Genomic DNA, 18,648 nt, shown 5'->3' with positions numbered 1-18,648 from the left:
TATTAAATCTGGCCCTTACTGCCCTGGACTGAATATTACCCCCATAAATAAAACTGGCCAACACTCATTTTGGTGCCTCAAATGTTAGACCTGTTTCTGGGTATATCTGACCTGCTGATTCCAGAAATGGCACCAGTTTTCTCCTATCAGCTCTAGTTTTTGAGATACAGAATCTTGCACTTTGCCCTTTGCCTAAGTCACCAAGGTTCTCTAGAAAGCAATCTAAGTGACTGTGCAGATAATAGACTTTAAAACTCATGTTACAGCCAAGCCTGTTGAAATGAAAGAGCATATCCTCTACTAATTGTGTGTAGTTGTCTGCCATCTTGTTGCCAAAAAAGGTTTTCACAAGAAGAACAAATGAAGACCAGGCACATGATTCGATTTCATTCATTGATGCTATGAAATGTGAGACATGTATAAGTTGTCTGATCTGTAGACCATTGAAAATTCCTGTCTTCAGTTTTACCATGGTAAGTCCAGGTAACATATGCGCTATTGGGCTCATAATCGAAACAGAAATATGTCTAAAAACTCGCCCAAATCGGCACTTGGATGACCTAAAGGTCAGGTTGTCCAAGTGCCAATAATCAAAATGGGTTTTTAGATGTATCTAAAATCTTTATAGGCCTCTGAATCCCACTGTGCTCCCAGAGCTGAAAGGAGCATTTTTGAAGGAGTGATTAGGGCAGGCTATGGGCAGGATGTGGACCAACCTAGACTTAGTCATACTGCAGGGATAATCGAAAGTTTGACGAGGCTGCCTGGATGGAACTTATATGTTGTGACCTAGGCGACCTATAAACAGATCTAAGTGCCCAGAAGGTATCCAAAGTGACCAGATAACCACTTCAGACATACAGTACAGACCCCCATACACTCCCCCAGTGATCACCGACCCCCTCACACTGCCTTTGTTGGCGCATCAATGTCTAGCGCGTTTTAGTTATGGAACCCTCCGCTCCATATCTCAAAACCTCCTTGCCATTCCTTCCCTGAGATACATTATCACAATGCGCTCAAACATTTTCTCGATTACAGCTCCTACCCTCTGGAATGCCACACCAAACTACCTAAGAGAAGACACGTCAGTATCTGAATATAAGTCCAAATTAAAAACTTTCCCGTTTAAAGATGCCTTTAATGCTTAACTGTCCTGTTAAGGACGTGACCTTCTTGAACTTATTGATTAACCTACCACCAGCTCCCTCTCCTAGTGTTCTTTCCACTTGTGCTTTATCTTTTAAATAATGTAGTTCTACCAATTCCCTCTTGTTCCAGTTTGTCCATTTGTTTTGTCAAGTCTATGTATGACAAACCACAACTTGTATTTTGTATTTCTACTTGATGTACACCGCCTTAAAATCTTTTTTGATGTACACCGCCTTAAAATCTTATTTGGCAGTATAACAAAATTTTAATAAACCATGAAACCATTATGTCCCTCCATGTATTCAATGCACAAACTGTCTTTATTCAAAGCCTTTACAAATTGTTTCATCAGGTCTAGCTTTATATGTAGTAGTGGCAGTATCTCGTGCTTCCAAAGGCTAATTGATTACATTTTGTCCTCCAACCACCATATACAGTATTCCCTCGGAGGCCAATCTTTTTTTGCCCAATGTTCATGTTTAGGTTTATTATCCCAAAGGCATATCTACTATCCCATAACCATATCTAAGAAACTAGAGCTGATACAGTCTATCCAATGCAATTTTCTGAATCAGTGCCCCAAATAACCCCAGAAACAGGTCAAAACCCCAAGACACCAAGAAAAAAAAAAATATTTGTTGGCTTGTGTAATTATACTTTGAACTGTTTGCTTTACCCCTTTAGTCATCAAAATTACATAAACCCCTTTGGTTAGAATTGTACCTTCTGGCCTGGACTGATTTATTGGATTAAAGGTGTGTGCTGAATGAGTGGATTTACTGTACTTTCCAGCCTTCCAGCTTGCTTATCTTAGCCCTGACCCCACAAAAGAGTTCTAAAATTTTTTGTGACGTAACCCACCTCATGCTTATTGAGCAAACTAGGATTATATGTTATTCCTTTTGTAAATCCTAAGAAAAATGTTTTTAAAAATATAAGAATAGGAATGCTTTAATTGTCATTTTTTTTTCCTTTTAATTTCATATATATTACCTGCACAAAGCTGTCATGGGATTTGTATCTGGCACCCCTGGTTTGATCAGTCTATTGCTCTACCATCAAGTTACTTCTCCATGCCATATGTCGAGCTTGTTAAGTTTGATACAAAGGATCATAGACGTACAAATAATTATCCTTTTTTAATGCCATTATATTCTTTATCCTGTAAGCATGAGCCTGATTTCTCATATATTATTCTTATTAGGGCATCTTCAGTAAAAACCTCAAGTATCAGAAATCAAAGTAAAACTCATGGCTTCAAAACATGCAATTGCCTCAAAGTAAGTACCCTCTGTGCGCATTATGTGAAGGCAGAAGGGAAGAGGAAAGTGAAAGTACAAGATAATATGAAAATAGTGGAGCCCTTGAAGATCTTTTGCAAAGGCGCCTGTATATGAGGCTTGGAGATGTTAAGCCAGTGGTTCCCAAACCTGTCCTTGGGGACCCCCAGCCAGTCAGGTTTTCAAGATATCCCTAATGAATATGCATGAGAGAGATTTGCATATAATGGAAGTGACAGGTATGCAAATCTCTCTCATGCATATTCATTAGGGATATCTTGAAAACCTGACTGGCTGGGGGTCCCCCAGGACAGGTTTGGGAACCACTTTGTTAAGCCATTCCAAGCTGAGCTACAACCTTCTCTGCTCACTGTCTCTTCCCTCCCATCCACCCTTACTCTACACCACAGTTTTGTTCCCTCCCTCCTGTTGCACCTCTGCCAGGCCCATGCTAATAAAGAACCATACAAGACTGTGGGACCTGGCTCTCTGCAGTATCACTACGAGGGGCCGCTGAAAAGTTCTCAGCCCAATGAAAAAGAGAATGATGTGGAGCCATGAAATTTACAAGTTTTTCCCATACTTTTCTTGAAAATTTTTAATTTCATATCATTGAAATTTTTGATTTTATTTCTTATATATCACTATACCGTGAGGTTCAAAGCGGTTTACAAAGAAGAAAGATTAAAGATACATTAAAATAAAATAAATAAAAATGGTACTTTGGATTTCCCTAGCTGTCCCGAAGGCTCACAATCTAGCTAAAGTACCTGAGAAAACAATAAATAAAAATAAATGAAATGAAATAAAGTAAATTCCAGTCAGACAATAGGATCTGATGTTAGAAGTTCATAAAGGCAATATGCCAAGGAGCGAAAGCTGGTATGCTCCTTGAGCCCTGACGTATGCAGCCAAGCCAACACACAATATTTCAGCCATGAGGTTTCCCAGGAAGTAGTAATGAGTGCCAAAATACAGGCTAGACATTTAGATCAGAGTCAATGCAATGCTAAAATGCAGGCGTGCCATTTTGATCAGATGACCTCTGCAACAGCCAGACAACCGCCACTATCACCTCGGTGCATCAGCTGCATTAAACGGTCAACTGCCACCATTCTCAGATCTGATATGGTATAGAACCCTGCTGGATCGGGGGAGGGGCGGAGCTGTGCTCTTAAGTCTCTACCACTGCTTCTGCTGCCTGCCGCTGGTTTCGATGTGGCCCCGACGTCTCCTTGTGCTCACCGTTATCCCCTGCTGAATCGGAATGAAATGAAAATTGTCAAGAAAAGTGTGGTAAAATATGTAAATTTTTTGGCTCCACATCATTCTCTTCTTGGTCGAGCTGAGAACTTTTCAGAAGTCCCTCCAGTCCCAAAAGTTTACATTAGAGGAGACAGGACTGGCACAGGACGTACTAATGGCACTTGCAGAACTGGATCCCATGGTCTTCTATGGTTGTTTAGTAGTGTAGGCTGGCTGAGGTGAAATGAGAGAGAGGGAGTGAAACTGTGCTGCAGAGCAGCAGCGGTTGGGAGGAGGGTAAGAGAGAGAAATTGAGATAGAATTTGGGTAAGACTGGATGAGTGGGGAAAGAGAGAGAAACAAGGCAAGACTGGATGGAAGGGGTGGGAGAAAGAGAGTGATGGGGCAATACTGGATAAAGGAAGGGAAGAAAAAAGAAAGCGACAGAGGCTATAGACCGGAGAGAATGACAGACAGTAGAGAGAAATACTGTATAGGAGGAGTGAGAGAGATATAGATATAGAGAGGGGTAATGCTAGATGGAAGGAAGAAAGATAGGCAAGGGCAATGCTGAATGATGTAGGGAGAGAGAGGGTGACATTGCTGCATGCTGGGAGAGGGGAGGGACAGACAGACAGGCAATGTTGGATGACAGGGAGATATGTATGTGGAGAGACATAGAAGAGATGCTGAATAAGAGGAAGGAGAGATAGAGGATGCATGATACAGGAAGAGATAGAGAGAAGATGCTGGATGGCAGGAGATAAGAGAGACAGAAGCAATACTCCGCTTAATTCGTTCCATAACCTCTGTTTCTAGAACCCACTTCAATCCAAATCCTAATTCACTCTTTAATCATTTCACACATAGACTATTGCAACTCTCTTTACCGTGTTATAACTCAAAAAGAAACCCACAGACTACAACTAATCCAAAATACCGCAATCAAACATATTTATAAGGCCAAAAAATATGATCATGTTACCCCGCTTCTTCGAGAGTTACACTGTTTACCAGTCTCTCACCAAACTAAATACAAAATTCTTCTTCTAACTTTTAAAATTAAGACCTCCCACCTCCCTGCTTTCCTAGACATACCCTTCCTAGGGTCCTTAGATCTACGAATCAAAACTTATTGACAGTACCCTCAATCAAGGACCTATACTATACTAGAAATTCCATTTTATCTGTAGTTGCACCCTCGCTTTGGAATGCAATGCCACTTTATCTCTGCAACAAAATTCCCTAAATAAATTTAAAATAAATCTTAAAACATTTCTTTTTAAAGATGCCTATCAATAAGTGCAAAAAAAAAAAAAAAAGCTTTTAAGAAGCGATATCCCCATCTTACTCCCTATCCCTCTACCCCTCCTTTTTATTTTTATTTACACATTGTAATTAAAACTTCCCTATCCCCTAGTTCCTTTCGTCTCTAATAAGTCTTAATTTGTCATAGTTTTAGTTTTACCCTCCTCTTATTTTATTTCAACTAAATCTTAAATTTTATTAGATTTTTTTCTCATTTTTATTATTGTGAACTATCCAGATACATGTGATGGTCGATATATCAAGCCATAAATAAACTTGAAACTTGAGGAGAGATAGAAAGCGAGAAGACAATGCTGGGAGTGCGGAGAGAGACAGACAAGGTCAATATGGTGAAGTTAAGTGAAAGAGACAGAAAAGATACACTGAATGGTGGTGGGGGAGAACAAGAAGGGGATGCTAGATGGCAGGGGGAGAGAGAGACAAGAGATGAGTTGTTGGATGACAGGTGGGAGAGAGTGATGAGAGGTGATGCTGGATGGTGGTAGGGGAGGGAGAGACAGAAGATGCTATACGGCAGGTGATAGAAACAGAAAGGGGGAGATGCAAGTAGGGATGGTTAGAGAAGTGATGCTTGATGACAGTTGAAGAGAAGAAAGAGTTAGTGAAAAACCAGGAATTAAGAGAAAGGAGAATGGGAGGGCCAGAGTGAGGGAAAGAGGCAGAAAACTTTAATTAGACAGTGAAAAGAGGGCGATTGAAGACTGAATTATATGAATGAAATCTGAATGGATAGGCAGAAAAAAATGGAAGAAAGCCAAAAGGAACAGATCAGTTTTGGAAGAAGTGATGAAGACAGGAGAGAAAAAAATGACATGTGGATAGGAGATCCTTGGAAAGAGACTGGAACCAACACAATTAGAAAAATTAAATTGCCAGACAGCAAAGATAGAAAAAAATAATTCTTTTTAAATTAAATTGACGTAATGTGGTAACTGTATTAGTCCACTTTAAAAGTTAATAAATATACCCCCCCCCCCTTTACAAACTCACGCTAGCATTTTTAGCGCCGGCTGCGGCGGTAACAGATCAGATGCTCATAGGAATTCTATGAGCGTTGGAGCTGTTACCGCAGCATCCGGCACTAAAAGCGCTAGCGCAGCTTTGTAAAGGAAGGGGATAAAGAAAAGAAAAAATAAATAAAAATAAGGTGATATCTTCAAATTGACTATTTTTGGAAACCAAAACCTACTTCTCCAGGTCAGGACAGTATACAGCTGTAATAGTATGCTTGTCTGACTTAAAGAAGGAGCTTTTGGCCTCTGAAAGCTAGTCATAAAATGTAATAATTTAGTGCAATAAGAAAGTATTGCCTTATGTTTTATTTTTATTGTATTTGTTAATTTTTAATGTAGCATGTGGAATATGTCAAGTATTTGAAATTTACATCTGCTCTCTATATTTTGCGTAGTACAAAATTATTTGGTTTTGCACTGTATGCAAAATATGGTTATTTTTTATTTGATATACTGCTTTTCCTCCACAGATATCAATACATTGAATAGTAATCAAGTACTCTAAGAATTTTCCCTATATGTCCTGGCAGGCTGACATTCTAACTATGGTACCTGGTGTAATAGAGGCTTAAGTGGCTTGTCTAGGGTTGCAAGGAACAATGCTGAGATCAAACACACAACCTCAGGGTGCTGAGGTAGCAGCTCTAACCACTAGGCCATTCCTCCACTGCTACTGGCTTTTTAGGGTTTAAATTATTTTTTATACATTTCATGCAGAATATTGACCCATAAAACTAAACTGGGCAACTTGCTTCAGGTAACTTAATATAAAATACCCAGAAATAATAAATGATCTGTACAAGCTATAGGTTTCTTCCTCTACTACCCTCTTACTTCTGAGACACTTTTCTAGGAGCTAGTACGCTCCCTTGTGTCCTCCTCAGAGACACTGTTTTCCAACAGACACAACAACAGTTTTCCAGAGAAGTCTTAAAGCACTTCACTCAAGAAAGTCTTCTCCCTACAGAAGTTTCAAAAGATCATAGGCATGCTGGAATAATTCTTCTTTTTATTTCATTGTATTCTTTATCTTGAAAGAATGAGCCTGATTTTTCATAAATTATTCTTTTTATCAGGGCATCTTCAGCAAAAAGCTCAATTATCAGAAATCAAAGTAAACATTTATTGGCTTCAAACCTTGCCACTGTTTCAACGTAAGTATCCTGTGTGCTCATTTTTTTTTAAGGTGAATGACTGCTTTATGGTGAACCATTTTTGAAAGATGCTAAGGGCCAGATTCTGTAACTGGCACCCAAGTCAGTAGCCACCTTAAAAGCAACCGTCAATCATGTGTCAATCATTTGAGGGTGCCGGTTTTAGAAGCGCGCCTATTCAATCAAGATAGGCGGCTGAAATGTAGACACAGAAAACCCTGGCCTACATTTCAGCTGCTTATTTTTGCTGCTATACCGCAACAGTCATAAGCCAATCACGACTGGGAAATTTATTCCTAATCAGCTGAGCCGGCAGAGCTCCCTAAAGCCGAGCCAGGCCTGATTCTGTAACGGCAGCCCAAGTCGGATTGCCTGCCAATCATTTGGTTACAGAATTATGGCTTGGGGGAATCCCGGCTGCTCAGCTGATGAGGAGGGAGAAATTCCCCTGCTGCAATCAGCTGAGCAAGCTGCCGCAGACAGAGATACCTTCCCCCCTCCCCCCGTCAATCAGCTGAACACCTGGCACACCCGACACCTCCCCTCCCTCCTGCCACCGGCCCTGTCGATCTCCCGACACTTCTTAACACCCACCCGACATTCCCCGACACCCCCTGACACTCCCTCATACCCCATCCCCCCATACCTTTAGGAGATGGCCGGTAAGAAGGGTGCCTACTCCCTTATGTTGGTTGGCCCACCTCTTCCAAAATGGCAGGCCTTCTCCTTCTTGGTGCATCCTGGGAGCCAATCAGCTAGCGCAGGGCTCCCCAAGTCCGGTCCTCGAGATCTACTGGCAGGCCAGGTTTTCAGGATATCCACAATGAATATGCATGAGAGAGATGTGCATACCAAGAAGGCAGTGCAGACATATCTTTCTCATGCATATTCATTGTGGATATCCTGAAAACCTGGCCTGCCAGTAGATCTCGAGGACTGGACTTGGGCAACCCTGAGCTATCGGCTCTGCACAGGTAGGTGCGAAGCAAGGCCACTCTTGCCTTGAGTTAGCGTTGGACCACCAGGGATACTAAAGATATGTGGGGAGCCAGGTAAAAATTCTTAGAATTGGCTGAGACAGGAAGCAGGAGGTCCATCAGGTCTCACGCCAGGCCCGGAGGAGGCCTGCAAGTCATTAGAAGGGAGGAGAGACAGGGTACAGAATCTGGCAGGAAGGGAGCGGGTTAGGTGCAGAGACTGGCAGAGCAGGGAAGTGAGTGAATGAATGAGGAGGCTAGATGTAGAGCAGTGAGAGAGGGGGAACAGGGTGCAGAGCTGGGTAGGGCAAGGCAAGGCACTGCACTTGAATATTAACACACACACACACCCCGGTTTATATTTGAGTCAACCTTTATTCCTCTTTTTGGGGGGGGAAATATTACCTCGGTTTATATTTGGGTTGGTTTATATTCGAGGATATGCAGTATGGTACCCCTGCCGGCCTGCAGTAGAAATATGCCTGTTTTATATCTTAAATTGCATATGACTCATTCTGCTTAGGCTTTATAAGAGGTATACCAAATAAAATAAATTTGAAGTAAATTTGAGCCCTAAAATTACTATTTATATACTTAAAGCCACATGTTCGAATAAACTCACAATTTACACATGCAAATATTCATAACCCTTCTCGAATGACATGGAGACAAATTTGTCCCCTTCTCTGGGGAATGGGACGGGGAATGGAGATATATCCCATGGGGATAGGGACAAATTTGGCCCTGGGTCATTCTCTATTCCAAAATATTATGTTCTGCATTGAACCTGTAACTCATTTTAGGTAACATTTCTAATGAAGATTTAAAGCTATAATTTATAGCTTTATTAAGTTTCCCAATTCAAAACTGCTTGGCCTATTCCACAGGCCTACGCGACTCTGTCATGATGCTTAGTTACATCATCCCCTTATATTATCTGGAGATTTTGCAGCCTTGCACATTTTTCATAAAGGCAAAGGGCACAATTCTACAACTTGGTATCTCCAGTTAGAGCATCAATTCTATAATTGCATTTTTTAGAAAATATGCTGTTATAGAATACTAGAGTACAGTTGAATTGATGAACCTAAATTTAGGTATGACCATTTATGACAGCTCTATGAGAGGTGTAAATTGGTGTGCTATATGCATAGGTTGGAGACATGCTCCTACCCTGCCCATGCTCTGCCCATATACAGTATATGCCCCCTTGCTGTTACACACTATAGCTCTCAGCCATAATCTTATAGAATAGTGCCTGGTGCACTTACACACAATTTTGGCACCTCAGACACTTGAAAATGTTGCATAAGTATAGGTGGCATAATGAGGGAGATTGGCGCCCAGGATGGTAGCGCTCAACATCGCCACTTGAGCGCCCTCCCACTCTTCCCCGCCCCCTGCGTAACTCTTAAGATGTTCGCTGGCACAAGCAGAATCTTCCAGCAGCTCCTCGCAGAGGCCCTGGCTGTCTTCTGATGTCATGTCCTAGTCCTAGTAAGTGACGTCACTAGTGACTAGGTACTAGTAAGTGACGTCATGTCCTGGTCACTAGTAAGTGACGTCAGAAGACTGGCACGAGTAACTAATGGAAGATGTTGCAAACATTTAAAGAGGTATGCGGGAGGACATAGGAGAGGTGCTGGCGACCCCCACAAAGATGGCACCCAGGGCGCCCTTACTAAGCCAACTGGGTGCCAAGTTATAGAACTGCCTTAAAATGACTAGTTTCCAACATTTTGTGTTTTCACAGTGAGTTTCTTTACAGATATTTGTCTGATAGCTGCTTTTTGGTCCTCTTTTACAGGTTGGGAGTAGCTGATCATGTGCATAGTGGATACAAAACAGCAAAGAAAGAACTGGTTGATGTAAGTTTGATCACAGTAACAGAGCATAGGATGAAGTTAAGAGGTGATAGGCTCCAAAGTTAAGAGGTGATAGACTCTGGAGTAATCTGAGGAAATACTTTTTTACGGAAAGGGTGGTAGATGTGTGGAACAGTCTCCCGGAAGAGGTGGTGGAAACAGAAACTGTGTCTGAATTCAAGAGGGCCTGGGATAGGCACGTGTGATCTCTCAGAGATCAACTACCATACTCAACGAGTTAATAACTACCCCCACAACAGAAGAAGCCATAACAGCAGACAGAACATGGACCACCTTCCCAACTCTACAATGGCCTGAACTGAACCGACTATATAAAAAATACAGCCACACCTCATGCGACTTGAACAACTGCCCATCGTATCTACTCACAAATGCCTCCCCTAAATTCAAAACCAGCCTCATGCAGTGGATACAAAGCACTCTCTTAGAAGGCCAATTCCCACAAGATCTAGGAGAGATCATAATCACACCCATACTGAAAGACCAAAAAGGTCCTGTAGACACACCTACCAACTACAGACCGATCGCTTCAATCCCACTCTATGTCAAGCTGATTGAAGGACTTGTGGCTCAATACCTCTCTAACTACCTAGCAGACCACAATATACTTCACACATCCCAATCAGGATTTAGATCTTACCACAGCACAGAAACTCTACTAGCAACACTACTGGACATAGCCCGACAACACCTCAGTAAAGGTCACAGGATCCTAATTATCCAACTAGATCTTTCCGCAGCCTTTGATCTAGTTGATCATACCATACTACTCCAGATACTTGATGCAATAGGGATCTCAGGGGTGGTATACAACTGGTTCCAAGGATACCTTAAAACAAGAACTTACAGAGTTAAGATAAACGATAAGAAATCCAACACATGGTCTAATCCATGTGGAGTCCCTCAGGGCTCTCCACTTTCACCCATTCTATTCAACCTCTACATCTCTTCACTTGGTACCACTCTAGACAACCTAAATGTAACATCCTTCAGTTACGCAGACGACATAACTATCCTCCTCCCCTTCGAAACCCAAGACAACTCCGCTACTGGACACTTGGAAACAATACTGGACGAAGTAGAAAAATGGATGACAAACCACAAATTAAAACTAAACTCGGACAAAACCAAATTCTTAATGCTTGAAACGGACAAAATCCCATCCATAACAGACCTGGAAATCAAAACTACCAAATACCCAATCCAGACCTCCCTCAAAATCCTGGGAGTGCTGATAGATAGATGCTGCACTATGCAGACTCAAATCAACAAAACTACCCAAAAAGCATTCTTCACAATGCGCAACTTACGAAAAATAAGGAAATTCTTCGACAAAGAACACTACAGGATCATTGTTCAATCCCTGGTACTTGGACTTGTGGACTACTGCAATATCCTATATCTACCATGTCCTACAAAAATGATCAAAAAACTACAGACCATTCAGAACACGGCTCTCAGACTAATCTATTCCCTTGGAAAATATGACCACATAACTAACGCCTACCTAGACTCACATTGGCTACCGATCAGAGCCAGAATCCAATTCAAACTATACTGTCTAATCTTCAAAGTACTCAACGGTACAGCACCTGCCTATCTAATCGATCGCCTACACCGAAACCTTCCACCCAGAATAAGAAGAACACTGACACCATTCTCATACCCACCACTCAACGGCACTCATCGTACAAAGCTTTACGATAACCTCATAGCAACGCATGCAGCAAAACTCGAACCCTCCATAACCAGATTGTTAACCTCAACATCTGACTTCAAAGCATTCCGCAAAGAACTCAAAACGCTACTTTTCAAAAAGCATATTCAAAACACCTAATCTCCTCTTCCACATACACCGACCAGGTTACCCACTCCCTGACACCATATCCTCAACCGACCAAAAAATAAAAAAAATAAAAAAATAAAAATAAAAAAAAACCTAATTCTTCCTACCGATTTATTACCTACCAACGCCTGGAAAAAGATTTGATATGTAATGTAATATAACTGCTCTCATCCAATGTTACCAAGTCTATACTCATTCTGTAACTATGTCTTACCCTAAATGTCACGTACCCTCCTGGAAATGTCCAGCTTCTTCTTATGTAATCCGCTTTGAACCGCAAGGTATAAGCGGAATAGAAATCACTAATGTAATGTAATAATGGTTACTGTGAATGGGCAGACTAGATGGGCCATGTGGCCTTTATCTGCTGTCATGTTTCTATGTGCATTTGGTGATGAGAGACCTGATTCACTAGGGTTTTTCTTCCCATTTATTATCCTAGGGAAACAGGAAGAGTGAACTAGGCCTTATATGTACAGGAGTGCATTAAGCAATATGCTCTAAGACAGTATTCTTCAACCTTTTTACACCTATGGACCGGCAGAAATAAAAGAATTATTTTGTGGACCAGCATCGGTCCGCAGACCGGCGGTTGAAGAACACTGGGCTAAGTCATGGGCCAGACCCTGTCCATCTCTACCCAATCTCCACCCCAGACCCTGCCCCCATAGTCCTAATTGTAACACTATTTTTTCCATTCATTTTTCATATATACACACAATATAATCTTATTAATAACGCATCGATCACAACGCAGACTGGCAGTTGAAGAACACAGTTGTGGGCCTGATGCACATGCCGGCCCTGTGGACCGGCAGGAAATTTCTGTGGACCTGCACCGGTCCATGGACCAGTGGTTGAAGAACACTGCTCTAAGATATAGAAGTTGTTGAGATTTTGCTCAAAAATTATGCTTCAAGCGATATCTGGTGGCATCCTTCTCATATCAAGCTGTAAAACTTTGAAATACTCTCCCAGTGGCTCTGAGAACAGAACCTTCTTATATAAGATTCCGTAAATTATTGAAAACTTATCTCTTTAAGACATAACTTTATTTGCTGAGACTGTATTATTAGATATTATTTAAGATGTTCATGGAATTTATGTATATAAATCAGGAAGGATTGCTTCCTTCTATTTAACTTTATTGTAATCTTCACTAATATCTTTTAACAATGTAAAAGAATATACATTTTTATATTATATTATATTGTATTGTATTTATTCACAAGACATTTCATTATTTTCTCTAACATGAAATAAGAAAAGCTTTTCAAAAGAGTCTTAAATTACATTTTTACATGGTAGAGTTCAATGAGAAAGTTAAATTCGAGTTTTAAGAGTTAGAGCATCGTAAAATTCTGGTTATGATGCAGAAGCTGTTTGAGTAGATATCAGGACTACTGCTGATCAGAAAACCTAATGGGAAGATTAGAATATGTATAGACCCAAAACCACTCAACCAGACTTTCCATCAATCATTACATTTGCCAACCTGGAGGACATATTCCTGGATTTATAAAATGCTAAGGGTTTTTTGGATTTTTTTTTCTATATTAATGCTAAGAATGAATTCTGGAATATGGTTCTAGATGAGCAGAGTAGCAAATTAATTACATTTAAAACTCTGAGAAATACGGTATACGTGGCATAGACTTCTCTCCAGAAAATATGTGGCAGATGATTTGCTATAGGTCAAGAGTGGCATCACCCCGTGTTGGTTCCGTGACCAGCTGTTCCATGAAACAATCCCTCGTGACCTCCAGGAATTTGGTCTCCCTCACGCCGAACGTGTCCCCTTAGAGGTACATGAGCTGCTTGTTGGGGGTATGCGGCATTGCGCGGGTCTCCCACCCCCTTCCTCCTTTGGCCACCGCTGCCATTGAGGATCCCATGGCCTCCTTATTGCCTGCCCACCCACCCCCCCCTCTCCACCGAAGCCGACCCAGAAGGCTTCCCTCTAATGTCAAAGCTGATGTCGGAGGAAAGTCTTCTGAGTCAACAGGGAATCCCAGATACCTCCTTCAATGTGGGCTATTCCTTCCTACCTTTAGTGGCACTTGGCTGACTCGGAAAACTATTCATCGTCAGAGTTGACATCAGAGGGAAAGATGTGGGTCAGCCATATGCAGCATGTGAAGGCAGAAGGAGTGAAGCGTGTGAAGGCAGAAGGAGTAGCCCAGATGGATAGCCCTGAAGGAAGTGAATGTGGCCCTGGAGCGAGCAAGTAAGGTAGAAAGGAGACATGATCTGGGACAAAGCGAGAAAGCAGGGAGGGGGGAAGGAGTGCGTTGAGACATGAGAGGGGTATGATTTTGGTACAAAGGCTGGAAGGCGGGGGGCACAAACTTGGGACACAGAAGGAAGGCAGGAAGCATGAACATGGGGCTCAGAAGGGAGGGAGGAAGGGGGCACTAACTTGGGAAATAGAAGGGAGGGAATAAAAAGGGAGAATTGTTGGACATGAGTGTGTGAGTGAGAGGGAAAGAGATGGTGTACATGAAGAAAGGAAGAAAGAGGAAAATTGGGCATAGGGAGAGAGATGAGTGAGGTAGAGATGCATGGAGAATAGAAGGATGAAAGGGAAAAATGTTGGATATGGTGATAGAGAGGAAACAGAGGGACATATTGAAGGGGATGCAAAGGGGAGGATTGTTGGACATAGTGATGGAGCGATGTGGCATTGTGCTGGAGTGGGGTGATAGAAGGAGAAATGGGCAATGGGCTGGTGGGCAGTGGTGAAATATGCTGCACATGATCTGAGGGATGAGAGAGGGAGAAATTTTGGTTTTGGCAGTAGAGGGGGTGGGAGAGATGCACCCTCGATCTCTCTCTCTCTTTCCCCACTCCCTTTGCAGCAAGGGAGGGAATGAGAGAAGGATAGTGAGAGAGAGAAGGAGACATGTTGCTAATGGGGGTGGAGGAGAGAGGAAGAAAAGTTGGATTCATTTAGGAACACATAGTAACATATAGTAACATAGTAACATAGTAGATGACGGCAGATAAAGACCCGAATGGTCCATCCAGTCTGCCCAACCTGATTCAATTTAAATTTTTTTTTTTTTTTTTTCTTCTTAGCTATTTCTGGGCGAGAATCCAAAGCTTTACCCGGTACTGTGCTTGGGTTCCAACTGCCGAAATTTCTGATAAGACTTACTCCAGCCCATCTACACCCTCCCAGCCATTGAAGCCCTCCCCTGCCCATCCTCCTCCAAACGGCCATACACAGACGCAGACCGTACAAGTCTGCCCAGTAACTGGCCTAGTTCAATCTTTAATATTATTTTCTGATTCTAAATCTTCTGTGTTCATCCCACGCTTCTTTGAACTCAGTCACAGTTTTACTCTCCACCACCTCTCTCGGGAGCGCATTCCAGGCATCCACCACCCTCTCCGTAAAGTAGAATTTCCTAACATTGCCCCTGAATCTACCACCCCTCAACCTCAAATTATGTCCTCTGGTTTTACCATTTTCCTTTCTCTGGAAAAGATTTTGTTCTACGTTAATACCCTTTAAGTATTTGAACGTCTGAATCATATCTCCCCTGTCTCTTCTTTCCTCTAGGGTATACATATTCAGGGCTTCCAGTCTCTCCTCATACGTCTTCTGGCGCAAGCCTCCTATCATTTTCGTCACCCTCCTCTGGACCGCCTCAAGTCTTCTTACGTCTTTCGCCAGATACGGTCTCCAAAACTGAACACAATACTCCAAGTGGGGCCTCACCAATGACCTGTACAGGGGCATCAACACCTTCTTCCTTCTACTGACTACGCCTCTCTTTATACAGCCCAGAATCCTTCTGGCAGCAGCCACTGCCTTGTCACACTGTTTTTTCGCCTTTAGATCTTCGGACACTATCACCCCAAGGTCCCTCTCCCCGTCCGTGCATATCAGCTTCTCTCCTCCCAGCATATACGGTTCCTTCCTATTATTAATCCCCAAATGCATTATCTGCATTTCTTTGCATTGAATTTTAGTTGCCAGGCATTAGACCATTCCTCTAACTTTTGCAGATCCTTTTTCATATTTTCCACTCCCTCTTCGGTGTCTACTCTGTTACAAATCTTGGTATCATCTGCAAAAAGGCACACTTTTCCTTCTAACCCTTCAGCAATGTCACTTACATACATATTGAACATGATTGGCCCCAGCACCGAACCCTGAGGGACTCCACTAGTCACCTTTCCTTCCTTCGAGCGACTTCCATTAACCACCACCCTCTGGCGTCTGTCCGACAGCCAGTTTCTGACCCAGTTCACCACTTTGGGTCCTAACTTCAGCCCTTCAAGTTTGTTCAACAGCCTCCTATGAGGAACTGTATGAAAGGCTTTGCTGAAATCCACGTAAATTACATCTAGCATATGTCCTCGATCCAGCTCTCTGGTCACCCAATCAAAAAATTCAATCAGGTTCGTTTGGCACGATTTACCATTTGTAAAGTCATGTTGCCTCGAATCCTGTAACCCATTAGATTCAAGGAAATACACTATCCTTTCTTTCAGCAACACTTCCATTATTTTTCCAACAACTGAAGTGAGGCTCACCGGCCTGTAGTTTCCTGCTTCATCCCTGTGACCACTTTTATGAATAGGGACCACATCCGCTCTCCTCCAATCCCCAGGAATCACTCCCGTCTCCAGAGATTTGTTGAACAAGTCTTTTATAGGACTCGCCAGAACCTCTCTGAGCTCCCTTAGAATCCTGGGATGGATCCCGTCTGGTCCCATCGCTTTGTTCATCTTCAGTTTTTCAAGTTGCTCATAAACACCCTCCTCCGTGAACGGCGCAGAATCTACTCCATTTTCTCGTGTAACTTTGCCAGACAATCTCGGTCCTTCTCCAGGATTTTCTTCTGTGAACACAGAACAGAAGTATTTGTTTAGCACATTTGCTTTCTCCTCATCACTCTCCACATATTTGTTCCCAGCATCTTTTAGCCTAGCAATTCCATTTTTTATCTTCCTCCTTTCACTAATATATCTGAAAAAATTTTTATCTCCCTTTTTTACATTTTTAGCCATTTGTTCTTCCACCTGTGCCTTCGCCAAACGTATCTCTCTCTTGGCTTCTTTCAGTTTCACCCTGTAGTCCTTTCTGCTATCCTCTTCTTGGGTTTTTTTTATATTTCATGAACGCTAACTCTTTCGCCTTTATTTTCTCAGCCACTAGGTTGGAGAACCATATCGGCTTCCTTTTTCTCTTGTTTTTATTGATTTTCTTCACATAAAGGTCCGTAGCCATTTTTATCGCTCCTTTCAGCTTAGACCACTGTCTTTCCACTTCTCTTATGTCGTCCCATCCTAACAGCTCTTTCTTCAGGTACTTTCCCATTGCATTAAAGTCCGTACGTTTGAAATCTAGGACTTTAAGTATCGTGCGGCCGCTCTCCACTTTAGCCGTTATATCAAACCAAACTGTTTGATGATCGCTACTACCCAGGTGAGCACCCACTCGAACATTAGAGATACTCTCTCCATTTGTGAGGACCAGATCCAATATCGCTTTTTCCCTTGTGGGTTCCGTCACCATTTGTCTGAGCAGAGCCTCTTGAAAGGCATCCACAATCTCCCTACTTCTTTCCGATTCCGCAGACGGAACATTCCAGTCCGCATACGGCAGGTTGAAATCTCCCAACAGCAGAACCTCCTCTTTCCTTCCAAACTTTTGGATATCCACAATCAGATCCTTATCAATTTGCTGCGATTGAGTCGGAGGTCTGTAGACTACACCCACGTAGATAGAAGTTCCATCTTCTCTTTTCAGAGCAATCCATATCGCTTCTTCCTCTCCCCAGGTCCCTTGCATTTCGGTCGCTTGGATATTGATCTTTACATAGAGAGCTACTCCTCCACCTTTATGACCATCTCTGTCCTTCCTAAAAAGATTATATCCCGGTATGTTTGCATCCCATCCATGTGATTCACTGAACCATGTCTCTGTGATAGCAACAATATCTAGATCTGCCTCTAATATCAGGTCTTGCAGATCATGAACTTTGTTGCTTAGACTGCGAGCATTTGTGGTCATCGCTTTCCAGCTATTTTTCAGCGATAATCTACTTTTTCGTATGGATTTTTGTGTCGTTTCACTTTCCGTTGCAATACTAAGAAATGAGTTGCTGATATTGCTTATGTTGCAGCCTTTACTACTATCACATCTTTTCTTTTGCCGGGGTGGTCTCTATAATTGTCCTTCGTACATACACCACCCCCACCTTCTAGTTTAAATGCCTAGAAAAATATTGTCTAAATTTCTCTGCAAGGTTTCTTTTTCCTGCTGTAGTAATATGTAGCCCATCAGTGCAATATAGCTTCTTGTCCTTCCATGTATTTCCCCATCCTCCTATGTACCTGAAGCCTTCTTAATGACACCAGGCTCTGAGCCATCTATTAAAGTCCTCTGTGTTTTTCACTCTTTGCTCTCCTTTTCCATATGCAGGCAGTATTTCAGAAAAAGCTAAAGTCTTTACAAAAGGTTTCACGCCCTCACCAAGCTCCCGAAAAGCTTTCTGTGCTGCAAGTGTGGAGTTGTTGGCCAGGTCATTTGTTCCCAGATGGATAACAACATCAGTGTTAAAATCCTTAGTTTCTTCCATAATTATAGTCAGTATTTGCCTGGAACTCCTGGTAGCTGAGGATCCTGGAAGACATTTCACTATTTTGGTCTCCTCGCCCTGTGTTCCAAGGTTAATGCCTCTGATGATGGAATCCCCCAACAGTAATAGTTTTCTGTTTTTGGCTTTTTTATTTGTACTTAGGGTGCGCT

The 18,648-nt window shown here is 42.2% G+C and overlaps 1 protein-coding gene across 3 annotated transcripts in view; it reads left to right on the top strand.

The window, feature by feature from the left end:
- FLACC1 (flagellum associated containing coiled-coil domains 1) overlaps nucleotides 1–18,648 on the top strand; it is a 112,202-nt gene that overhangs the window by 8,021 nt on the left and 85,533 nt on the right. For all 3 annotated transcript variants that reach the window (XM_033945414.1, XM_033945412.1, XM_033945413.1), the window contains exons 3-5: nucleotides 2,357–2,432; nucleotides 7,096–7,173; nucleotides 9,958–10,018. In XM_033945414.1, coding sequence (XP_033801305.1) covers nucleotides 2,404–2,432; nucleotides 7,096–7,173; nucleotides 9,958–10,018 — 168 coding nt within the window. In that variant the 5' untranslated portion in view covers nucleotides 2,357–2,403. The remainder of the gene's footprint in view (nucleotides 1–2,356; nucleotides 2,433–7,095; nucleotides 7,174–9,957; nucleotides 10,019–18,648) is intronic.

The sequence above is a fragment of the Geotrypetes seraphini genome, chromosome 5, assembly GCF_902459505.1.
Source record: "Geotrypetes seraphini chromosome 5, aGeoSer1.1, whole genome shotgun sequence".
Lineage (NCBI taxonomy): Eukaryota > Metazoa > Chordata > Amphibia > Gymnophiona > Dermophiidae > Geotrypetes > Geotrypetes seraphini.
The sequence above is the reverse complement of the archived record's forward strand: the minus strand, read 5'-3'. Positions and strand labels throughout refer to the sequence as shown.